The sequence below is a fragment of the Vulpes lagopus genome, chromosome 8, assembly GCF_018345385.1.
Source record: "Vulpes lagopus strain Blue_001 chromosome 8, ASM1834538v1, whole genome shotgun sequence".
Lineage (NCBI taxonomy): Eukaryota > Metazoa > Chordata > Mammalia > Carnivora > Canidae > Vulpes > Vulpes lagopus.
Window position 1 is genome coordinate 78,646,523 of NC_054831.1, and position 26,670 is coordinate 78,673,192.

At 38.6% G+C, this 26,670-nt stretch overlaps 1 protein-coding gene across 4 annotated transcripts in view; it reads left to right on the forward strand.

Moving 5' to 3' along the window:
- Positions 1–26,670, forward strand: part of PRKCQ (protein kinase C theta) — a 171,584-nt gene that overhangs the window by 42,030 nt on the left and 102,884 nt on the right. For 2 of the 4 annotated variants that reach the window (XM_041767935.1, XM_041767934.1), the window contains 6 exons: positions 6,425–6,554; positions 10,742–10,941; positions 14,571–14,631; positions 22,203–22,365; positions 23,453–23,484; positions 23,581–23,666. In XM_041767935.1, the coding sequence (XP_041623869.1) occupies positions 6,437–6,554; positions 10,742–10,941; positions 14,571–14,631; positions 22,203–22,365; positions 23,453–23,484; positions 23,581–23,666 (660 nt within the window). In that variant the 5' untranslated portion in view covers positions 6,425–6,436. Of the gene's footprint in view, positions 1–1,643; positions 1,667–6,216; positions 6,241–6,424; positions 6,555–10,741; positions 10,942–14,570; positions 14,632–22,202; positions 22,366–23,452; positions 23,485–23,580; positions 23,667–26,670 lie in introns of those variants that run through there. The other 2 variants (XM_041767937.1, XM_041767936.1) reach the window with 2 other exon arrangements.

The following is a 26,670-nucleotide window of genomic DNA, read 5'->3' on the forward strand; positions in this document are numbered from 1 at the left end:
TGACCTTAAACATGCTGCTGAGCAATTATATTTGGCCATCTACCCGCATCATAGCTACTTGCTAAAGACAAATGAGATCACACTTAAAGGTGAAAACATTGAATCATAAGAGTAAAGATTCTCTGCAAATTTAAAGTATGTATTATGATGATATTTTTCAGCTGAGGTAGCAAAAGCAAAGATTGGATGGGCATACTGACAGTCCATCATGATAAGTGCCAGCATCGAGATGACTCTATCAGAGAGTAATAAGTGCTCTAGGAGAGATACATGTGGGGTTTTATGGGAGCTCAGTGGCAGAGCACAGAGGGAGGCCACATAATTCACTCCAGATATGCTCCTAAAAGACTATTTCTACTCTCTTCCTGCCCTTTTTTGGTACAAACTAATAAAGTCAGTAAAGTCCATTGGAAAATAAATCAGAGTTGCAGTAATAATAATAACCAACATTTTTTAGTTTACTGTGTGCCAACCCCGTTCTAAGCACCTCCATGTATTTGCCCATTCCATCCGCATAGCCCTTCAAGACAAGTAATGGCACTATTACCACTTTCCAAATGAAAAAATAAGTTTAGGGGGGCTAAATAATTCCTGCATTTGAGTTCATAATGGCCTCCATTCTTTGTCTATAACAACGCCTGGAGCATTTCCCCTGTAGTGACTTCCTCTACTACTGCCTGCTGCCTAATTGGACCACAGTATACCCTTGCAGGTAAAAGAAATGCATGAAGTCTTATTAAGAGATCATTTCAGAAGCATTGCTTTTGAAAATTAAGTTCCTTAGCTAAAATGCATTGAGCATCTACTACGTATCAGAGGGATTAGCCCTGGAGATGCATGGATGATGAAGGTTTGGTCCCTGCTCTCAGAGCTCACAGCCTTATTTAGAAAGACCAATATGAAGAACTACATCTAATAAAGTATTAAGGGGAAATCTGGCTGTGTAAGTGCCAGCACCGGATCTCCTCCACATGCCCATGAAGCTGAGTAAAGTGTCCCAAGGGATGTGTTAATAAAAAAACTCGCTATCACAACTCGGGTCTAGTAAGTAAGGCACCCACATGTACTCACTCTGGAGGGATTTTGCTAGATACATTGCAGAAGAAACCAGAGGAAGTTCTATAGTCCCTCTGAGTCACATCCCTCTTCTGAGTATCTGTGGTACCTCAAGAATTAATCAGGAGAAATCCTGGTGGGGCTCTGCTGTGCCCTCAGGTTTGGATGCCAAGAGCAAAAGACAAAGAGGATGTGAGTGACAGGATCTCCCCCAATCAGAAATGGGAAATGACAAGCCATGGCAAATAAATATGGCAGGTGCTGTCTCAAAGCCATGCCCAGAAAGCTGTGGGGGACCTGGAGGGCCGAGGGAGGATGCTGAAGGAAGGATGTTGGAGGTGGAGGGAAGAAAGACTTTATAGAGGAGGTAGGGACTGAGCAGGAACTTGAAAGATGAGGAAGTGGGAGTGGGGTGCAGATAGAGGATGGAGTGAGATAGGAGGGCGTTCCAGAGAGAGGGAACAGTATTACTAAAAGCCCAGAGCTGTGAAACAGCTTGTCACTTTGGAGAAACCGCAGTAGTTCTGCACGGTCCTACATCAGATCCTTTGGGCTGCAGCATGGAGATCTGACTGGGAGTGAGAGGTGCCAGGACTGGGTAGAGTGACAGGTAAGCTGCAGCGATGCGGAGTCAAGTTAGGTGAGTGGAGCAGAGAGGGAAGTGGGGAGGAAGGAAGCAAACTGGCTCTGGCACAGGAGGGGAAAGGTGACATCTGCGTGCTGAGCTGAGAGCCATGGTACCAGCTGCTGAGCTGGTGACCTAGAAGGGGCAGATTCGAAAGGCAAGATAGTGAGTTCTGCTTGGACCCGACAGGGTGAGGCTCCTCAGGAGCTGATCAGGAGAGAATTGAATGTGTAATTGTGTTGCTCAGAGGGGAGGTCTATAGAGGGACCTGACCACTGCACTGTCCAGAACGGCCTGGCCAGTCAGTCCTATACACACCTTATTTGTTGTAAAGGGTGAGGCCACCATGAATGGCAAGCAAAGAGGAGATTTATGAAATTTGCATTCCACAGACAGAGGGGGGGCAGGTATCCCTGATAGATGCTATTACAGTGCATGTATTATTGTAGACAGCAATTCCCCTTTCTATTTTAGCACCCAGGGAAATCCCCCTTCTCCCTTACCATCAAGCTCTGAGCACTGAAGGCCAGCCCACCCAAATATTGCATGTTAATACCACCCTTATAGGCCCTCAACATATGTATACACATATACGTCCACATAGCTGTGTGTGTTCAACAGGATTGTGGACATTTACGCTCACAACAGCATAGTATCACAGTGTATGATTCGTGTTGTCCTTGCTGGTGTTAGGTGAGAGCATTTCAAAAATATTTGCTAACTGCGCCAGTAAAAAATATTATTGTGTTTTATATTTTAAATATTTTACCTCTTTTTTTATTATTATAGTTTAAATCAAGAGCTGGGTATTAATGGATCCCCAAGGAAAATGCATTATCAAATTCTAATGTTATTTTTTTCTCAGCTATTTTGCTCCAAAATGCAGAAATTTTCACAAGAGCTTAAATAGCAGAGTAAAAGCTATTTATATTTTTGAGGCTCTGACATTTTCCCTTCAGTAAATTGAAGCTTCTCTCGATAACTTTAGATTCTAATTTCATATTTTATTATACGAATTCCCAGTTTCCTACTTTGTATTCTTTCATCTTTACCTTATGTGCATTTTATCTATATAACCTCTGAATTTATAGTCCATGCCTTGAAATGCCAATAGCGTATCTTAAAATTTTGGTCTTTAAATGATCATATGGTAAAAATGATGGTTTTACTGATGGTTACTGATAATTCTATGAATTTACATCTAGATTTCTGGGATCACTACCACAATCAGGCTGTAGTGCAGTTTCATCTTCCCCCCTAAACTTATTTATGCTGTATCCTTATTACACCCTGTCCACTGTCCAAACTACTGCTAACCACATTTTTGCCATACAGTTTTGTCTTTTCAAGGATGTCATATAAATGCAACTAGGTATCTTGTTTTATTAATTTTTTAAAGATATATTTACTTATGAGAGAGAGAGAAAGCACAAGGCAGGGAGAGGTAGAGAGAGCAGGAGAGAGTCTCAAGCAGACTCCGCACTGAATGCAGAGCCTGATACGGGGCTCAGCCCCATGACCCTGAGATCACAACCTGAGCTAAAAGCAAGAGTTAGGTGCTTAACCAACTGAACCACCCAGGTGCTCCATATCCTATTTTAATTTGCATTTCCTAAATTGCTCCACAAGGTTGAACATTTTCCCACATACCTAGTTAGTTATTTTTTAAAAATATTTAGTATAACTTGTGTCATTGCCACTTAATTACTTGGGTCATAGGCAGCTTTTGTTTTTGATTGCTTTTACAAATTTGTGTATGCTTATTATGTAAGAATGATACTTAGCTATTGTCCTTTGTACTTACCATAGATCTTTTCCCTGTTAAGGCTTTGCCTTTATGTTTTATTATTTTCTTTAAATGTATAAGACTTACAAATAGTAATACCACTTGATCTAGTAATACTGAATACTCTAGTGATCCATTCTGATGCAATATTCCTAAATTTAAAAAAATTTGAAAAAAGGTGCTAATCATAGCACCTTTTCCATATTTGTATTATGGAAAATCTGGAAACAGTCCAAATATGTAACTATAAGACTTTAATAAAGCAGATCATGGAGCTGCCCCTCATTAGAATATCATGTAAGAATTAAAAAGATGCTTACAAAGATGACATACTAATGGACAATTGTTATGATAAAATGTTAAATTAAAAAGCCAAATAAAATCTCATAAACACTGTATGAGCATAGCATCTAGGACAAAACCACAAAACCTGTTAATTTTAAAATACTAGAAAAAAAATACTAGAGAAAATGCCTTGAAACAGTAATAGAGATTTGCTTCTGCTGGAGGAAGGAACTATGAAGAGATTTTTTTACCAATGTTCTGTATTTTTCTTTATTTTTCATAGTGATCACATTGCAGTCTATACAGGAGGGGAAAATGTTCTGAGTAACTCAGGAATCAAATGCTTCCTTTTGACTTAAAAATGCACCCCTGAGCAAACAACATGATACGTTCAGCGCACAGATGACAATTCTGTCTTCTAGATGTCAAAATGTCAGATCACGTCACCGTGACTAGACCTTTAAAAAGAGAGGCAGTGGCTTGGCTATCCAACAGATGCATGCATTGGGTAAACTGCCAAAATGTTCAAGTGTGAGGGGCTGGGGCAAGCAAATCTGGACAGCTAGTGAGGTAGGAAGTCAGCTAATATCTAAGCAAGGCATGCAGGAGGAGGGGGGCTTCCACTATGACTCTCCCATACCATACCAGAACCCTGGTCACCCTAGAGGTTTCCGTCTACTCCCCAGACAGACTTTCCCAGGTGCACGTTGAGCTGCTGCTGCTAATTCTGAACCCTGCCTGGAAATAGCAGAATGACACATTCGTCACGAAAGGTCACAGTGCTTGTAACTCAGGCTTTATGAGTCAATGATCCTTCCAGGCTCAAATCTGAATTAATTACTTACCTTTCCTTGCATTGAGGAAATCTTCAGAGCATCCATACGTGGTAAACACTCTCATAAATGAGGATAGTTCTTGGTGATCTTTCCAGATTAGTGCAGAATATAGGCTTGTCCAGGAGACCTACGTGACCCTGGAAAGGTGGTTCTCTAGGAAATTTTCTCCAGAGAGCTCTCAGTCATTAGCCTGAGAATCCTAAAACTAGGAGGATAATGGGGGCCCCTACAGACACATCTAGAAGTCACATAACAGGGATCCCTGGGTGGCACAGCAGTTTAGCGCCTACCTTTGGCCCAGGGCGCGATCCTGGAAACCCAGGATCGAGTCCCACATCGGGCTCCCGGTGCATGGAGCCTGCTTCTCCCTCTGCCTATGTCTCTGCCTCTCTCTCTCTCTTTCTCTCTCTCTCTCTCTGTGACTATCATAAAAAAAAAAAAAAAGATTTAGAAGTCATGTAACAACTGTTTCAACCGTGTGACTTATACAGAATGTGTTTCAGAGACTAAGAACACCCGGAAAATATGATTGTATAACCATATCCTTTAATTAAACCTGCTAAACTGTGGGAAATTGAGACTTCCTTAGAATCTATGAAGTTAATAGCAGTTGTCAAGAGCCCCTAATCTGTCTCGATGGGTTCAAAAAATACCCAAAGACCATGAGCATTTCAGAGAACTAGCGGTCTTTAATGGCTCTGCTGGATTTGAGATTACCGGCCCCAGATTTCTAGTTATGCATTGGTGCTCACTTATGGGCTCTTATTATTCTGAGGAGTTGTCTTTCTTTAACAAATGTAGAAAGGACAGCTCATACTTTGCTCTTCTTATCTTTGGCTTACTTAAGAGAGTGAGGAAAATTAGGGAGGAGAAAACAGTTCAAAACGAATCAGAAGAAGCAAAGAAGTAACTTTTTTCACTGGATACCAGATGATAGTTTCAGATTAATGGAACTTCATGGTAAAGTAGGTTTAAAAAAAATAAGTGGGGATTGGAGGGGGGGGGGTTAGTTGAGGTAAGTGGCCAAACAGAGACAAGGAAGGAATTGTAGATGAAGAATCAGACTGGAATCCTGGAATTTGTTAGCCAACCTGATGATGGTTTTCACCTATATATCTAAGTATGTATAATGATTGGTAATTTGGCTTCTGTGAAGTACTTTGCTTATTCTTAGATGATGAAGCATTATTTTATGGTGAGCAGTGATTTTTTAAGTAGTTTATAATGTTCAAAGGCTTATTATAGGTATAGGTATACATATGTGCCTATGTACATATACACACACACACACACACACACATACATATATGTGACTGTGAAGAAAGTAGACCTTTCTGAAATGTCTGAAGTAAACAGAGTTCAGCTGCTAAATGCTCAAAGCCAACTGCGTCACGCACATAAATAGCCCATGTAAGAATCTTGTGGTGTCATATTTAACTGTTGTGACTAAAATAGACTTACCCTTTCTAAACTCATTTTCTTGTTATTGTGTATTATTTCTTGGGTATCTACTCGAATAATAGATGTTGGAAATTTTTTGTCCCTCTCTCTCTAACTATTAAATGTAACTCCATTAAATTAAGAGTAGAATTATAGTTCTAACTGATGAGGTTGAATAATGGAGACGTCCAGAAAGGCTCTTTCCTTGGCAAGTTAGTCTGTGGTTTGGGGTGAGCCCAGTAATGTCCTTTGCAGAAGGGGAAATAAAAGCATTTGTTCAAATGGATAGTTGAACCATTCGAGCCTCTGGGCTGCTGGTGATAAAGCTCTGGTTAAGTGAGAATGGGATACCAAAAATAATTTATTTTATAGCATTTGTCTTTGGTCACTTTGCAGGGAGCAACCACCATGTCACCATTTCTTCGAATTGGTTTGTCCAACTTTGACTGTGGATCCTGCCAGTCATGTCAAGGAGAGGCTGTTAACCCTTATTGCGCTGTGCTTGTCAAAGAATATGTTGAATCAGGTAAGCTTGAGTGGGTATTCGAGGTGGTGGGGGAAGAGGAAGGTCCTGCTGTGAACTATGAGGCAAGTCCTTCCAGGAACTTCAGAGTCATCTGGTTCAACCTAATTTTACAGTTCAGGAAACTGATGCCTAGCCAAGCCAAGTACTTCCTCAAGGGCATATGAGCCAGTGACAGACTCTGAAGGAAACCCAAGTCTCCTACCTCACGTTCCATTTTCCTGAGCTATTTTTCAACATAAGCAAAAAGAACAAAGGGAAGGAGAAATGGGTTGAGGACATGATGTGAGAAGTTAATGGGGCTGATAAAATCTACTGGTTAGCTCAAGTAGAACATGGGATCCATATTGTTAACCTGAGGTGTTTCCAGTGCTTATCGATAAAGTCTTCATAATCTTACAATTAACCCTAAAGACAGTTTATTTCTTCTTTGGGCTAAAATTAGATGAATGTTAAAACAATATGTAATTCGCCATTAGAATCCAAATTTCAGAAAACTTACTTATGTATTTATCAAGACCCTGGATGAGTGAAAGAATAGTCATGTTTTGTCAAATGTAGCTATTTAAAGGCAGTTCATGGTGACAGGGAAAGTGTGACAGATCCCCAAATTCCTTTTGTGGGTTTAGATCATTCAGTTAAAATAAACCTATTCTGTTTGGAGTCTCTCTATGAAGTTTACATCCCAACTTTTTCCCAGTTTCACTACTTTTCTATATTTCCTTACATACCTCTCTTGTTTTAGTAGACATGTTGGAGAGACATGTGATTAACACTGATACAGGGTTGTAGTAACTATAGGAGCCGTTCCAGTTGACTTACACAGAAAGTATTTATGGAGTGCCCAGTGTAGAATGGGAGAGGAAAAGTGCACTTTCTTTAGAGTTTCTATTCTAGCAGAGGAAGAGAGGCATGAAACAAACTGGAATATATGGAAATAATGATAAGTGCTGGGCCGAAAACCAAAGCAGGGCAAAGAGGAGAGAAGGCTTGAGGACAGAGAGGTGTGTGTTATTTCACATAGGGTCATCCTCCAAAGGCCTCTTACGGAGTGGCATTTACAGATGCAGGAAGAACCCGAGTTAGCAGTTGAGAACCTCCAAAGAAGCATTTCCAGCTCCGAATCTGGGGTTTACAAATCCTACCACACTGGCTTTTACTTCCCTTAGAAGACCTGTGCTTTGTGATTGACTCTTCTTCCAGCCACTGTGAGTGCATCAAAGCTAAGGAGAATGTCTGAATCATCCTGATTTCCTTTCTGCCTAGATTTCTCTCCTGTTCAAAGTGAGAATGGCACTTGCTCCCAATCTAAAACGTTTCAAATGTCACAGAAACCTTTGAAGTGTAAAATGTCTGAGTTTTTCAAAGCCGCTTTCGACTTAATGGATCTCCTGGATCCCATTCTCTGTAAACACAGGCCTCACTGACATTTGCCTCCTGAGAGCCTCTTTTTTTTTTTTTTTTTAAGATTTTATTTATTTATTCATGAGAGAACAGAGAGAGAGAGAGGCAGAGACACAGGCAAAGGGAGAAGCAGGCTCCATGCAGGGAGCCTGACATGGGACTCGATCCTGGGTCTCCAGGATCACACCCTGGGCTGAAGGCAGGCACTTTAACTGCTGAGCCACTCCGGCGTCCCAGCCTTTTTTTTTTTTTTTTAATTTCTTCTTCTTTTGGTCTTGTCTTTGAACTTGGTCTGATCAGCTATGTGGATCAAGAGACCTTGTCAGAAAGAAGACTTTTTTTTTCTAAAAGGTTAGCCTGCAGAGTTTGGAGATTTGGGTTTTTGATTTTGTTTTGGTTTTGTTCTGAAAAGAAATCACTCTGCACATTACAATTCAAGAACTACTTCTACAGAATTTATGTTTTTTTAGATTTTTTTAAATTGGGTTATAGTTGACAGACAATGTTATATTCATTTCATATGTGACATGACAAATCTATACATTATGCTATGCTCACCGCAAGTATACCTATCATCTGTTACATTGCAACACTATTACAGTACCACTGACTACTTATTCACTCCAGAAGTGGAAGCCTGGACCTCCCACTGCCCTTCACCCATTTTGCCCATCCCCCCATCCCACCCTTCTAGAAACCATCAGTTTGTTCTCTATATAGGTCTAATTCTTTTTTTGTGTGTATTTATTCATTTGGTTTTCTTAGATTCCACATATGAGTAAAAACTCATGGAGTATTTGTCTTTCTTAAACTGACATTTCACTTAGCATAAAACCTTCTAGACCATCTATGTTGTTACAGATGACATGATCTCATCCCTTTTATGGCTGTGTAATATTTTGGGGTGTGTGTGTGTGTGTGTATAGATAGATACAGATATATATATATATAAAACACAGGTTGTTTCCATATCTTGGCTATTGTAAATAATGCTGCAATAAATGTAGAAGTGCATGTATCTTTTCAAATTAGTGTTCTTGTTCTCATTGGCTAAATACCCAGCAGTGGAAGAACTAGATCATATGATACTTCTATTTTTAAATTTTGGGAAGCCTCCATACTATTTTCCACAGTGGCCGTACCAATTTTTACAAATGTATGAGTCTTGGAAGTCTTAGACTGCATTTTCCATAATAAATCAACAGAACAGGGACAAACAGGGCAGTGTGCTGTCAGTCTGGCAGCTTTGGGAAATGATAAAACTCACTGCAAGTAGAGAGGATCATGAGTTCCAGTCTTCTTTTAAGGTGGTTACAAACCTAGTGAATGAGAGGGTGAGAAGAGGCTTACTGCAGGCATCTCAGTCTCTTGCAGAGTAGTGGAGAAAGGTTACAGTTATAAGAAACTCCTGTTTACTTCCTTTCTGTGGAAGTAAAATGTTACTACGGTTGTTAGAATTGCTGTTGGCATTTTTTAAAAGTCCAGTCTCCAGTTAAAAATTTTTTTAAGTAAGCCATAAAAACCTTCTCCTCCCTCTTCCACCCTTAACATTGTCAGAGTTTATACCTTTAATAACCAGGTTTATCTAAAATTCGAAGTTTGTTTATCCAAGTGCTTGTATACCTCCCAAATGACAATTTAGCAAATTGTAGGTGCGTGTTCTGCTTTGGCATTGTGCATCAGGGAGAAGGGGCCATCAGGAGTCAGAACTGCTTTGTTTCCATGCCTAAATGGATTTTTCCCTTTTGCTTTACCAACATCCCTGAATTGCTAAATCTGCCACTTAGTGTGCTTATTATCACAAGAAACCAACACTCAAATACAGCTGCAGTTTGCTACTCCTGAAATGATTAAAGAATAAATATTACAGAAAATCCAGTGGGGATGAAAGCTATGCCAACACCACTTAATTCCATTAGCAAATTCTTTTCCAATCACTTGGTGGTTCGGAAGAGGTTTTCCTTACACTTTATCACCCTGACCAGACTTCTGGATCTCCTGCCTGCCTGCCTTTCCTCACTTGTAGGTCTATAGCCTGCTTCTCTGATCCCATGGATTAAGATCACTGCCTCTTTTTAGTTGTTACTTGTTAGTTTTTGTGTAGGGTGCATGGTGCATGTAAAATATATCCTCTCTTGAGAATTAGAGAAAGAAATAATGGCTTATTATGTTTTAAAGGATTTTACCTCACAGTGCATTTATTTATGTCAAATGGAAAATAAATTTAATGTCTTTTTAAAGGAGCATTCACTATAAGCCTTAAATTATGCCACAGAGTCTTTCCGATGAACACACAGTAGTAGTCTATCAAGTTTTTTTTAACCAGATGACAGTGAAATTAGTTATGTGTCCACCCTTTGTGGATCATCAAAGGAAGATCCCCAAAGGCAAAAAAGTGTATGATATGTAAAGAATGGGACTTAGTCGCTCTGCCCTCCCAAATATAGCAGCTAGGCCCTGATGTCTTTCTATTTGCTCCAAGTGAAGCAACTAACTGTTGAATAGGAAAAGAACATTGCCCGTCCAAGACATTATCATATTTTTGTTACTTAAACTAAGAGATTGACTTCTAAGTTTCAATATATCATCTTGCATGTAGACCTCAGGACTATCTCATCCCCTTCTATATTGTCTCTAATTGTTTTACGTGTTTTTTGTTTTTTGTTTTTTACTTTCCAATGGAATTATATATCCTAGAGAACAGAGGGAGCAGGTGCCGCTGTCAAGTCAAATTATTTTCCTGATTTGGCTAAAGGAGTAATGAGAACATATCTTTCTGTTCCTAGAGAATGGGCAGATGTATATCCAGAAGAAGCCAACTATGTACCCACCCTGGGACAGCACTTTTGATGCTCACATCAACAAGGGAAGAGTAATGCAGATCATTGTGAAGGGCAAGAACATGGACCTGATATCTGAAACTACCGTGGAGCTCTCCTCTCTGGCAGAGCGATGTCGGAAGAACAATGGGAAGGCAGAGATATGGGTAAATATCCAGCCTGTGAGCTTCTTTTATAGTGTTCACACTATTAAGTGGTAAGCACCAGGCTCACTGAAGACTAATGCACAGTTACAGTGTCATCCTGAAATTATGACACACCAGTCATGGGTAAACAGATTCCCTACCACTTACTCACTGATGACTTGATAATGACAATGACCATCCATTGTAGACTATAGACATATTCAAATATCTTGATTCCTGTGAAAGGTGAAGGAGGTCTCTTAGGCTCTGAAGAACTATTATTGGTTTATAAGTATAAAAGTAAGCTCAGAAATATCACAAATTCCCCTTAACTTGGGAACCTAATTGTTGTCTGTTTGTTGAGATATAGTATCTATGTGATCTCTTGATAAGATAGATTAGATAAGGTGATAGATATGAGAGAGGACCAGCTACATCCACGTGAGGCTTGGTCTTCTCCCTCCATACTTTGCCAATCCCTATTAATTTTTTTTTAGCCATAATGTATTCACTTAGCTCCCTTTGTACTAAGCAGTACACCATACACAATCTGTGTTGCCACAGTTTTTGAAAACTTAGGTTATAACTGTTTGGGTAGTGAATGTTTAGAAATGTTAAAGAGTTGAGATAAAAGCATAAAAAATTCTCGTGAAAACTTCTGGGATCCACAAAATGGAAAACAAAACAGTAACAAACACCAGTAAAAACTGTTTTTTAAATGATCTAACACCCAGAAAATGTTTTCAAATGCTTTATCATCTATGCAAAAGGGAATTTTTTTTTTTTTATATAGAACATCCATTGATCTTTATTTGATTTGACAAAAATTTGCATTATTAAAAGACAGGTAATAAAATTTAAGCTTATATTGAATCTTATTATGTTCTATAGTATCTAGAATATTATATAAGAAATATCAACTGAGGGGGAAACAAGATAAAAGCATCACATGCAGATGCTCCTGGCAAACGGGGGAACTCTATCTGCAGGTGAGGTCCATAGTGTGCACAGCATAAAAAAAATCCTAGAGAAAATGCAACTGACTTACTTGGGTGAAGTGTTTTTCCTTTTGAGGAGAGGAAGAGGTGGCAAAGAGGGGGCAGAAGTTCAAAGGCATGTGCAGAATGGCTTCTCCATTTCAAAATGGTAATAAAAATATTTAGATTATGGCACTAGGGCACCTTTGAAGAAAAGAACACCTTGCCCAGAGTAGGGTCATTTTTTTTTTCCATCTTATTTCCTGTAACTCAGATTTTTAAGAAGTCCACCCAGAAGATTTTGAAATTGCTAGTTTCAAAATGGGAATAATAAAAAGCTAACAACTAGATTTTAGGGTCATTTTTCTATTTTTGACCTCAGAAAAAAAAATCAGTACTTTTTAGGGGAATATGTATTTTTATATATCTTTGTTGGTGACACTAAAGTAATCTTTGAAGGTAAACATATACTAAGATTTTGTTTTTTAAGTTCTCATGCTTAGATATGTTAGAAAATGTAGTCCAGCAATATCTGGGGAGCACTTCTGTGTCCACTTGGAGAAACAATCATGGAAACAGATCTTATCTTGGGGGCACTGCTTAGGCAGGTAAAAAAGGCTAAAGAACTAGATAATGTCACAGGTGTGCCACTTAGTGTGAAAAGATTTACACAAGACAGGGAGTGTGAGACTTCAGTCTGTTTGGGGCCTGAGTTGCTACAGCACTTAGCTCAGCTAGGAGTAGAGATTAATTAGATGAAATGTTCCCTGGTTTTCCATTCATCCTCATTTATTTTCTGTTTTCTGCCTTATTTTTTTAAAAAGGGTCATCAAATCCCTAATTTTTAAAAGTAGCATCCTATTTGGGGTGGCTGGCTGGCTCAGTCTGTAGAGCATGTGACTGTGGATCTTGGGATTGTGAGTTCGAGCCCCACATTGTGTGTAGAGATACTTAAAAATAAGATCTTTTTTAAAAAAAAGATTAGAGACATAGAGAGAGAGGTAGAGACATAGGCAGAGGAAGAAGCAGGCTCCATGCAGGGAGCCTCATGCGAAATTCAATCCCAGAACCTGGGAATCTCACCCTGAGCTGAAGGCAGATGCTCAACCACTGAGCCACCCAGGCGTCCCAAAAATAAGACCTTTAAAAACAACAACAACGACCAAAAGCAGCATGCTATTTAATTTCCTTCTCAGTTAACAAAAGGATAACTAATTTTTAAGTGATTTGTTTAGGCTTTGCTGCTGAGCAGGTTGCTTTTCTATTTATCTCTCTAAAAGTTGTATCTGATTTTTTGCTTAGGCTTCTTCTGATTTTATTCCTGTCAGAGTTTTCACTTTTTTTTTTGCATTCTAGGATTATTTAGACACAAGCACTTGGTGGCCTTCAGATCCTCATTTAACTTAAGCAAACTTTTTACATTTTACAGCTTTTTTTCCCAGGGATATTTCTTAGTTTACTTTCATTTATAGTGTTTAAAGACCAACCGGGTACTTTCAACTTAGATTTCCCCTTGCTCTAGTGAAGTCCATTTTCTTAAAAATAAATTTTCTATTTAAAAAATACTTATTTTTTGAAATTTGCTCTTTAGCTCCACAGACTCCATCTAGTTTCTACATACTGTGCTGAGACTTGCCTTCTGCTTTCCCAGGGTTATGACTGTTTGTGTGGTTACCTCTTGTTTGCTCTCAAAATCATGATGCAACGTGATTTGCTGTGGATACATGATTGTTTTTCCAGTAGCTGATTCAATTTCCTTGATCACCACTAAGTCCCAAATAGTGATAACTTTGTGGTTATTTGGTATCAATTTTCCCCCACTTCGCTTGGGAACAAGCCCCTTATTTCTTGCTCTTCTAGTTCTCTTTTTATCCCCATCTTTATTACTTATCCCCTAAATCATAGAACAAGGTGTATAATTGGTGTTAAAAGCACTTCCCTTCTCATTGATATGTTTAAGCTAGCATGAGGGTTTATATAGTTGACCAAGCAGTAAATGCTTATATTATTGTAAAATTCGAATAGTTGTGATGCTATGACATAAGTCTCACTGTCATGTCAGCTTTGCAGAGATCCTGAAAGGCTTTGGGACATGCACAAGGTCACACAGCCAGTAAATTATTGAACCACAATTCAAATTCGGTCCCGGGTTCAACCAGACATTTCTTGCTAATTCTCAGCTATTCTCGTTAACCCGTAGATGTAAGTACCCAGAAATTTTTATCTCCAAGCAAAATTAATGAGTTGCTGATGTGTTTTAATAAAAGAAAGGCTGGGGGCACCTGGGTGGCTCAGTCAGTGAAGCATCTGCCGTTAGCTCAGGTTATGATCTCAGGGTCCTGGGATTGAGTCCTGCATGGAGCTCCCTGCTCAGTAGGGAGTCTGCTTCTCTCTCTCTCTCTGCTCCTCTCTCCTGCTCATACTCTCTCTGTCTCAAATAAGTAAATAAAAATATTTAAATTAAAAAATAATAATTTAAAATAAATTTTAAAATAAAAGAAAGGATATATTCATGGATGCTGTGCTATTCTGATGGTAACTGGTATGAATGAAATGAAAAGAAGCACCTCTACATCAGAAATCTCCTGCCATTCCCACATTTGTCAGTTACTATGTCATTAAACTCTCGCAGTACTTGTTTCACATTCTGATATTTTTTTTCCTCTCAATCAGTTAGAGCTGAAACCTCAAGGCCGAATGCTAATGAATGCCAGATACTTTCTGGAAATGAGTGGTAAGTGACATTTTATCTTCTTGTCTGGGGGTGAGGAGGGCATATTCCTTCTCATGTGCAATTTATTTGACTTTTACAATAGCAAAGAAAAGAATTAGGAGAAAAAGGAAAGACAGGAATTTTCTTAAAACTTTCAGTAGTGCGCAAATATTAATTGAAAATGTAATATCTGCGCCAGATACACATAGAAATATAAAACATTTATAGCGTTATTTTCTTTTTTCTATTTAAATTCAATTTGCCAACAGATAATACACATCATTAGTTTCAGATGTAGTTTTCAATAATTCATCAGTTATAGCATTAATTTCTAAATAGTGTGAACTCATGTGCCCAGTGCTTTTATATTGTCTTTATTTTAGTTTGGGAATTTAACATAAATACAAGAGGCTCTGTTTACATGTCACTATATATATACACACACTGTGTATAAATGAGTAATAAAACAAATGATCACACTACCAGTGAAATATAAAATAAATAAGAAACCAGTATTTTTCATAATGCTAGTAGCAAAATAATAGTGCTGCGAGTTAATCATCTCAAATCCTTTTAGGAACAGGAAGGAAAACATACTTCGCTAATGAGTGTCATTTCAGTGACATACACAGACATGCATCACAGAGGTTACATATATGAGCAGTGTGGTTGGTGCCTGTGACAGTCGCCCGTCAGTTCCTTCTGTTGCATTTGTACTCTGTCATCAAAGTGCTGTGCAAACAAATCAAATGCTACTATTCATGAAATCCTAAACCTCAGGGTGAATATGTGTACTTCCTAATCACAAACTGATTTTAGTTTTTCCTAAATCAGTTTTACTACAAAGAAACAAGTTTTAGTTTAGAGATTTATGGTGCTTTCTGGGTTTTGGCTTAACATATAAGATGTCCCTCAATCTAGATTCAAACAAATACATTGAAAACAAAACAAAAAAAAAAAAAAACCCATGTCATGAGATTATCAGGGAAACTTGAACCCTTACCATATATTTGGTGATATTGAGGCAGTATTATTTTTTTAGATGTGATGATGGTATTATGGCTCTACTTCTTAAAATGGGTCCTCATCTTTAAGACACATACTAAAATGTTTATAGATAACATAATACCAGAGATATGATTTAAAATAACCCATTGGTATGAAGGTGTGGGTAGCAGATTGTGTATATTTGAAAATAGTAACCATGGATAGGTCGTTATTGAAGCTGGATGATCAACAATGGGAAATTGAATCCAGTATTTGCTCAACTTTTGTATGGATTTAAAAATTCCCATAATAAAGCTTTTTAAAAAAAATTTTTTTAGAAGAAAAGATCCTTAAAGAGGTAGCAATACAATCTGAGCTTTCTTCTTTTACCTCGTGGAGGCTCTAGATACATAAAACATAGCATTATAGTATTTCTGAGTTGGCCAAAGAACATAGCATTATAGTATTTCTGAGTTGGCCAAATGATAGAGTGGTTGTAGGAGCTGAATAACCAGGCTTGCATAACAAGTGCAAGTGCCGGGATAAATGATAATGCCAATAGTGTTTGATTCCCACAAGAAGAGGAAGTATGTTCTTTTCATTAGTTCAAAACATGATCTAATGTAAATTGAAGTAAATCTTCCATGAGAATGCCAGGTATTTTGGGTAAATGGCTTAAAGACTGCTTTAATTATTTAATTATTTGATTATTTGATAAATAATTCCATGAATATTTATCCTATTACTATGAAACTTAAATTTTCTCTTAGAATGAGAGAGAGAACATTCAAGTGGGGTGAAAACAATGATCTTTCATAGACAATAATTATGGAAGTCCAGGAAGTTTTTTTTTTTTAAGGATAAAATGTTGTCATGTTTAAAATCTTTTCTATCTAGACCCAAATTGAGACTCCATTTCTAAATTTTTATATACCTAAAAGCTCTAGTTTATAACAAACAATATTGTGGAATAACCCAACTAGAAAATTCTTTATTGATGACAAGAAGTATAGGATATCATTCCATTTTAAGGATACTATTATATATAAGAAATTGTTTTCAGAAGGATTCAGAAAACCAAGACACAAGTTCTCATACCCAAGGAACTTAAGTCTAGATTGGAGAGGTGATACAAATTAAACAACTGGAGAAGAATTTAGTCCTAAACCACATAAATATTGATTAACCAAGAGATCAGTTTGGGTTACCTTCATTCCAGAAAAATCAAGAGTGGACATTGAAGGATAGGCAGAGTTGAATTTGCAGACAAGAGGGATAGCTTTCTAGGAGGAAACATGAAGATTTGAGCAAAAATATAAATGGATGCAGAACCATGAGAAGACCAGTCTAGGAAGAACAGAGGGCCCCTGCTAAAACCAGAATGAAGAATCTAAGACAGATGTTGGAAGACTTGGAAACCAAGCAAGAGTGTGAAGACCTAGGAAAGTCACCAACAAGGAGTCACAGCCCCATTCTTGAGCAGGCCAGAATATTCTGGAAGCAATGTTTGGGAGAAATTGCTTTTAATGAAATGTGGGACAGATATGGGAAAGGAAATAGACTGGATATAAAGAGAGACTATAAAATTTCATTTTTTCAATGGAGAGGTGATGAAAACCTGGTCCAAGCTTATGGTTATAAGATTGAAGTATGAAATAAAAGAAAGAGAATAAGAGCTCAGGGCAGTGTAGATGAAAGGGTATGTCCATTATAAGTACATAGTTGGGGGATCCCTGGGTGGCTCCGCTGAGTGCCTGCCTTCGGCTCAGGGCCTGTCCCTGGAGTCCCGGGATCGAGTCCCACATCGGGCTCCCTGCATAGAGCCTATCTCCCTCTGCCTGTGTCTCTGCCTCTCTCTCTCCCTCTCTGTGTCTCTCATGAGTAAATAAGTAAAATCTTTTTTTAAAAAGTACATAGTTGAACTGCTTTGTAATTCTTTAAAAATAAAAGTTGAATGAAGGGAAAAATGTTGATGGTATTTCTTATAATAGTTGGACTAGGAAAATGATAATAGGAGTGGTAGAGATTAGAGATATGGAAAGAGAAAGCAATTGGGAGAGGATATGGGATTTCATCGTAGATAACATTTAAGATTATATCATGTCCTCCACACTCTTCTTTTATGGAAGCATCAATATTTTTCTACTCTATAGGGAAGCAAATTGCTCATTGCTCTCCACACACACATCAGTCCATTCTCTCTCCTTCAAAATCTTCGTTCCATGATTTCTGTGATAGAATTACTTTGTCTTCTCCCCCTGCTTTCCTACCATCACTCTTGGTAGCTTTAGTGTTCACCATCACCATCTAACACTCCCACCTCATATGTTGACACCTTCCTACATCTTTCTTTATCCTCTCAAGAACCAGCAGTGACACCAGAGTTTGTCACCTGGAATTCTCCACTGTCAAGGACTCAGGGTCAAACCTTTCTCTCAGAGCTCAGCCTCCTCCCCTATCAATTCTGTCCTCTCTTTCACTCACTCAATACAGGAATCTGCTGTAATCTGGTTTCTCTCTTCACACCTTTTGTTAGCCCACATTGGCCTTGACTCCCTATGTTGGCCTAAGTCCCTAACCCTTTCCAGCTCTCATGAGCACCCTCTTCTGCCAAAGATGTCCTGATCTCCAAACCTTGCGTGTCTTCCTCTTATTCAAGGTTTTGCTAGAAAATGCCATCCAGCTGAGTCCATTACAGACTGTTGCTGGTAGATAATACTCTCATGTTCCAGACTCATATACTTAATGCCTTAGTGGATCTAAGTAGATTTCCCACAGTTACTTTAAATTCAATATGTTCAAAGTTGTGCTCACCATTTTCATCAGTATCCTATTCCTTTTGTAGTTATTATCTCAGTTAATTATTACTCTATCCACCCAGAAGCCTGGAATTAACTTTTATAGCCTCTCTTTTCTTGACCTTCCACATTAATGCAACAGTTTCTACCCATGTTGTTTCCTTAGTATTTTTTTTTATTTTTCCCCTGCTTTGCATCATCATTACCTCTTGCCAAATCCCAGTCATTCCCCTCCATGGCTGCCAGAATAAACTAAACTATATAAACTGTTCTGAATATGCCATGCCTCTGTTCCTCCTTTTGGCTCTGCCCCTGCCTACAGCTTTTCAGTGTTTACAAATTATCTACAGGAAAATATTCAAACTGACCTGATACTTACACATCTTTTGTGTGTGATCACTGATGCTTTTTGCTTCATATTCCACACTCTGACAGTAGACACATCCTCAGGTACCTTATCTGAATGTGCCCTTTTACATTCTCTTCCATCTCAAGAGAACATCTTTTGCTTTTCCCCACCATTCCTTCTCCCACACATTAGTAGAAGTTATTTATTCTTCAGAACCCAGCCCAGAAATCATATTTTAGTAGCTTTCCTGCTTAACTTTCCTCTTTTTCTCTCCTCCACCTATATATACCCGCCTTATCTGGTATAGTTTCCTTACCTCTGGTCACATAGCATCCTATGAATATTTCTGTTCTGACATTTACTACATTAATTGTCCTTCTTTATGGACTCTAAATTTCTTGCATGGCTGAATCACATCTTATTTGTCTCTTTAACGCCAGCACCAGGTTGTGTGCTAGGTACATAGGAGGTATTTAATAAGTGTTTGTTTGAACTATTCAGTCAGACTCACCCTGGCATTTAGAAATTCCTTTTGTTTTCTTTTGATTCCCATACAATGGCTATTCCAAAAATTCCCATATTAGTTTATCTCCTTCTTTCACTTTTGGAGATTGGCCTTGCCCCCAGTTTAACTGGGAAAGACTCTGTCTTCTGTCTGTCTCTGCACTTTAGAGATAGCCGCTGCTCCCTACACTTGCTTCCTGCTCTTTTGCCTCAGAGACAGTCCCTCCTTTTCTTGGTCTCCTGCCTTAAATTCCTAGCAGCTATATACCATAAGCCCTGTAGTGTCTTCAATGTTTCCTTCTCTTTTCAGTTTCCAACTCATTACCAAGACATACTGAATTAAACCATCTTGTCCAATCTGGAATTTTTTTTTTTTTTTTTTTTTACCCTAAGAGGCTGGCTTATATTTTGACCAATCCCACTACATTGCTTTCTTCAAGACTGATTCCTCAAAACAAATTTCTATTTCTTAGGTTCCATCCAGTTCCCTGATATCCCTATATCAATGCTGAAAAACTCATTCCTTCCTGGCTTACTCAATGTGATACTATTTAAGTTTTCCTCTTAATTTTTTAGCTTGCTTCTTCATGGTTTCTTTTGTAATTCCTTTTACTACCCTAAAAGATATGGGTGTACATGTCTCTACGTCTATTCCAAACCATCATTTACTGTTCTTTGTGTGAGTGACATGTCTCCCTGACTTGACTGTTAGCCACTCAAAAATTAGGGATAACATCTCATATTTCTTTAGAACATTCAGCATAGCAGTTGCTCATAGCTGTCCAGGAAACATCTGTGGTTGACTGATTACAAATAAGTGATATGTTAGGCTAAATAGATACTTTAGGAACCATTACTATAAAAGAAATAACCAAACATACAGAAACCAAAAACTTATTCAAGCGAATAAACACAAAAACAAATTAACTTCAGAAAAAAAGCATAAAGCATAGCAAATACCAGAAGAATTCAAGAAATTCTGAGCTTTTATATAGTTCTTCTCTTGTAATGATCGAAATGGTTAGAGGATAAAAAAAATCAGAGGAAGACCCGAGAATAAATTTATTTCTAGCACTTTTTGACATTTAAAAAAATTTACAGTACTAAAGTTTAGTGCTCAGACTCTTTCTCTTTCTCTCTCTCTCTCTCTCTCTCTCTCTCTCTCTATATATATATATATATATATATATATATATATATATATATATATATACAGTTTTTTTACAGTAATACAGTTAGGGTTCCCAGAATAATTCACTTCCATTGCCTGAATTTAAAAGTAATTTTATACTTTATTTCACTTCATCTGAACTAAAATAGAAATGAGTCAAATCTTACTGACAAACCACCTACTACCACCAGTCACAAGTTGGAAATAGATCTGCTATACCAGAACTTGCAGAAAGCAGCAGTTGCCTCAGCGACCCTGAATTTAACCCCTCATTCACCAAAGCTAATTTATCTCTAACCCAGTTCTAAATAAAAAGATTTACATTACCTAACCTTAAAGTATTAAGTACAGAACTTTTTAGAGAGTTATTCAGAGTGTTCTTTATCTGGGAGTTTGGATTGCCATAAAACAGACCTGTGGACCATTGTAGAAAAGATGTTAGCCATAAAATGTGGCCTGGGACTGATGATGGGTTCCTGGGGGAGAGGTCTCCATCCACATGCCCCCCACCTTTTATCTATCCAATGAGTTTCTAGCCTGGCCACTATTAGGAGTATGGAAAATAACATGCCTTGGCAGAGACATTTGTTTCAAGTGTGTTAGCAGACCTTAGCCACTGTTTATTCAGAGTGGAAGTATTTAGTTTAAATATTGTTAACTCTTTATATTTGTGAAAGATGAGCCTCTTATTTTCACTAGAGCTCTATTTTTTTATACTTGTAAAAGTATAATAGAATAAATAATCTGAAAATCTTTCAAGCTACTAAAAATTATAATACTAGAAGTTAAAAGCACTAAATGCATTATCCTTATTTTAGTAATGATCATTATTTTTCATATTGCTTTCTTATTTACCATTTTATTCTGTCCTGCATGCTGGAGTTGTTATTATGCTGTTGAACCATGACTGCCTTGCTTTTGTGTGTTTTCTTTGAGTCTGGGCTACAGTCAGGGAATCACTAGTATTTCCAGAATTCTATCAGCCTTATGGGAAGATGTTATGTGGCATGGGGCACTACAGACAGTCACTGTCATAATACCTTCACCAGTATCCTGAATCCAGGGTGAACTGAAAAAATGTGAATGTGATGATTTTATGTAGATGACTAAATAATATCCAGGATACCTAGACATTAAAAAAACAATTGCAGTGATCTATTGATTTCTGGATTTTTCCACACTGACCAGTGTAGTCTATAAGCCTATATCTGGTGCACCTGACTACTGTGGACATTGGGAACCAGAGAATAAACAACTTTCCAAAGTTCTTTGGCCCTCACACACAAGTCCAGCTAGCTCCCCTCAGTCTACTGGACCCTGCCCATAAACAACCAGATATAAAGCATCTTGGGAAATTTTTTAAAAATGCTGTTTCTAAGTTGTTGTCAGTAACCACATTGTTCTCTAGAATTACAGGCAGAAAAGTATTTACCACTTCCTGCTTTTTCTGGCTGATTCATCACTGACAGTGAATAGGAGAGGTTGATAAATACTTTGAAAGTTCTGACCTCTGGTTTTAAAAACTGAAAGAGAATAGCTCAGCATAGTCAAAGAGGAGTGAGGGATTGTGCCAGTACTCCAACCCCATTGTTTCAACCATATAGTAATACACCCTGTGATAATTCTGTATTAGGGAACTAAAGAAGCTTAGAACTATACCGACCTTAATAAGTACTTGGGATTTTACTGGTTTCAATGCTTGCCTAATTCCTTGTCCATCTTCATCTTTTCTCCATCTCCCCAACCCTCTCCACCTACTTTGTACCTTGTCCTGTTCCTGCAGACACAAAGGACATGAGTGAATTTGAGACTGAAGGCTTCTTTGCTTTGCATCACCGCCGAGGAGCCATCAAACAGGCCAAAGTCCATCATGTCAAGTGCCATGAGTTCACCGCCACCTTTTTCCCACAACCCACATTTTGCTCTGTCTGCCATGAGTTTGTCTGGTACGGTAACTTGGCATTTCACTCCAAGCTTCAGCTAATGCATTTTGTCAGATCCTCTCAACCTGTCAGGCCTGGCATGCTCCGCCTCAGGGGAGTGTGCTGGCATAAGCACTACATGGAAGGATAAGGCTGAAAGAGTGTGATTCTATACAATATTTTCATACTATGACTCCTATAGAGCAAGGAAGCCAGCTCTAGTAGAAAAAGTTTTCAAGAACTTTAGCTTCTGATTAAATGGGAGCCACTGGGGGTAAGAGGGAAGGACAGAAGAGGGAAACATCTTTACTGTTGGCACAGTTTTATAGTTGAAATGTCTACCACCTTGATAGCCCAACTGTGCTAATGTGTGCAAAAGACAACACTTTTGCATTGGAGCTAATGGGTTTAGATGTTTACAGGGCTCTTGGGCATCTTAGCAGCCCTCAGATGGAGATCAGTTCAAGCCTCAGTAAGCACATAGCAAAGGCGATAGGGCTACAGAGACTTGAAATGACTCCTGTCTCTGGTTTCAGCCTTCTGGCTTCTTGGTAGGGTGTTCTTTTTCTTGGGCTACTTCAGAATCCATCAACACACAACTGCAGCCTAACTAGGGTACTCAAAGGTCAAATAGACTTTTGGTGGATTTCCACCAACTGTTTTCACTGAATGATTAAAATTGCCTTCCTTTCTAATAGTAAGTGCTACTCAGGAATGGATCTTAAGCTTAAGAATTAGTAGTTGCAAGTGTTCTCAGATACTTGGAAAAAGGAAACACATTGTACAGATGTCTTTGCTCATTTATACTGAGCTTAGACAATGAAATTTGCTACTAGGAGCCTGTGATGCGTTTTCAGTCAGGCTTTTTCATCTCTACATGTTTGTTTGGAAAGACACAAAAGAGAAGAAAAACAGTTCCTCGTTTCTTTAATTATCAGACTTTTAACAAAGCACTTAAAAAAAAAAAACAACATGTGTTAACACTCTTGGCCAGTGACCGACTACTGATCCGAGAATACTGTGGTAGGAAACTCTGAGATCTTGTTTTCATGTTGATGGTGCTGCTGTTGACTCAGACATCCAAGTAAATCAAACATGTGCTTTATTGCAGGGGTCTGAACAAACAAGGCTACCAGTGTCGACGTAAGTAAGAAGGATTTCTGTCGTATTATTGTCATTGTTTTTATTTCATTTTTCCTTAACTTTGGAAAATCTTAAGCTGCAATAATTTCTTTTCAGAGTGTAATGCGGCAATTCACAAGAAGTGTATCGATAAAGTTATAGCTAAGTGCACAGGATCAGCTATCAATAGCCGAGAAACCATGGTATGTGTTCATGTTCTTCTTTTTGTCTGGCATATGTTAATTTTATCCTAACATTAAATTTGGCAGCCCACTAATTCTTTTTAGTATTGCCTGAGAGTGAATCCTTAAACGTGTCAATGAACATCAATCTCCTTAAAACCCTTTCCTCTTCAATATGATTGTTACTGAGATCCAAAACTAGGGAATAAATATAAAAAGCATAATAAAATTGTTGACAACTACCTTTTCCAGAAAAGCATGATAGAAAGTGGCCAGAAAACACAGTTTTGGTCAATTATATGAGAACAACCCTCGTGGTATCTATAGCTATAAGTGACAGTTAAGGAATAGAGGCAAATGATGACAAAATATAGATGTAAGCATTTACAAGGTTGGTATGAGCTATAACAAGTCTAATTCTTATGTTGAGAAACAAATGTCTCTTTCATAATGAATTTTAAGATATATAGCATGGGGACAGGTTAGATGTTACCCCACAGGATAAGCAAGCAGAGCTGCAAAGTCAAGCACACTTCCTTTTCCTACACTTTCTTCATTCAACAGATATTTAGTGTGTATCTATACATGGAAGGTACTATACTATGTACAATGCACAGCAGAGCACAAAACAGACCTGGTCCTGGCTTTAGGGAACTTACTGTAAAATTAGGGAAACACATAACTAACAAAAAACAATGTATTGCTTCCATTTATATTAAATAACCAATAAGGTGTGATGATGGAGAAAAAAAAAATGAGTGACCTACTTAAACTGAGGGCCAGGGAATTTCCCAGGGAAGCATTTAAGCTGAGAGCTAAGGGTGAAAGGAACCAGCTATATGAACAGCAGGAGGAAGCAGCCTTCGGACAGAAAAGGCCCAAAGGGGGAAAGAGTCAGCATGTTCTAGGAACTGAAATGAGACCATGGAGCTGGAACAGCAAGAGCAAGAGAGTGAATAGAATAGGAAGTTGAGGAACTTGGCAGGACCTAGATTTTTTAAGACCCTGGAGAAGTGGTTGGATTTTATTTGACCTATAGTGGGAAGCCCTCCTGGTGACTGCTGTTGGGGAAACTGTGGGTTGAGGTATGAACATAAAAACCAGAGGCGACTACAGAAGTCCCCCCAAGGGGGAAGGTTGATGGCTTGTACCAGTATGGTAACAATGGAGGTGGAGTAAAGTGAGCAGATTTTCAGGTTATTTCCTTGTTAGAAATGACTAGATTTGTCAATAACTTGGGTGTGAAAAATAAAAGTTTCTGTCTTGAGCAGTGGGGTAGTGGCAGAACCATAACAATGTAAGAATGGGGGAGAAATTAATATTTCAGTTTTTAATAAGTCCAACCTAAGCCTGAGATGCCTGTGGATATCCAAGTGGAGGTTTCAAGTGGACAATTTTACATGCACTTGGAATTCACGGGAGCCAACAGACCAAATATATAAATTCCAACCCCCCACCCCCCACACTCCAAAATCTAAAATTACATGGTAGGGAGAAGAGAAGGAGCTGGTAATAAAGACTGAGAATAAGAGTTCAGAGAGGGCTCTTCATATATTAAAATTACATAAAGTTACAGAAACCAAAAAGCAAAAGGGTCAGTTGCATTCAATGCAGCTAAGATGCTGAGGAAAATGGAATCCACGTGGAGATCTCCAGAGCCCTCCAGATCCAAAAAATTTCATAGAATTGTAAAGGTGTTTGCTTCATTGACCGACACAGAGGATTACTGAAAGTTGGTGACATGGCAACAATTTATGTGCTAATATTATCAAGAACATTAACCTGAAGTTCATTGAGGTAGAACAGTAGCTGAAAGGACATGAAACCCAAGGGATGGAAGTACTCACATAGCTAGAGAAGAGAGGAGAGGTGGATGAAGCTGGAGAGGAAGGGACAACAAAGCAGTAAGGGGGAAGAAGTCTAATGCACAGGTGGAGATAGGTCTCTGATGGACAGGTGGGCGGTTCATCAATTGTAACAAAAAGGGAAGAGAAGATGGTTGCAGATGGCAGTGAGTTGTAGATTTGGGGGCAGGCAGATGAGAGACCTTCCCTTAGACAGCTTATATCTTCAGTGTAGTCTGAAGGCTGAGAGAAAGAAGAGAAGGCAGCAAGTGGCTTTGGGGAGAAAGGATCTGTGAGATAATTATCTCAGGATGGGAAGCAAGTGGCTGGAGAAGAGCAATAGGATTGCTGAGGACAGTGGAAAGTCCACTTGAATTTGAGGGGCCAGCCTGCCCAGGTGTGTGATTTTCTCTAGCCAAAGGACAGGCTCAGAAAAGACAAATTGGTGGAGTTTTTGCAGAGTAGACTTTCTTCTAAAATTTAGAGCCAGAAGGGGACAATTTCCTATAACAAGTGACTCTGCTAAGGCTCAAAGAGGCTAAAGTAGTTTGTTTGCAGTCAATCACCTATGGTATACGTAACTTGGCGGGGTCGAAATTTCAGATCTCAATCTCCCAGAGCAGTATGATTGACTTTTCTCTCCCAGTTTTATTAAGCAATACTTGGCATACATCACTGTGTGAGTTTAATGCACATGGCGTGATGGTTTGAGTTACATATACTATGAAATGATCACGATAGGTTCAGCTGCCTTATGTAGATCTTAGATACAATAAGACAAAACAAGATTTCTCCGTGTGAGAACTCTTAAGATCCACCCTCTTAACACCTTCTCTGTATATCACACAGCAGTGTTAGCTGTGGTCACCATGCTGGACAGTCTTCCCTAGGAATTATTAATCTTATAACCAGAAATTTGTACCTTTAGACCACCTTCCTCTACTTCCTCCTTTCTTGCAACCCCCCACCTCTGCAAACCACAAGTCTGATCCCTTTCTTGGAGTTTGGTGTGGTTTTTTGGTGTTCTTTTTTTGGGGCAGGGGGTCGGGTTTATTTTGATTTTGGGTTCCACGTATAAGTGAGATCATACAACATGTGTCTTTCTCTGGCAAGCGTTTTGTTTGTTTAAGTCAAATTGCCACCTCCCAACCTGCCTTCCTGCTCTCTCTACATAATGCCTT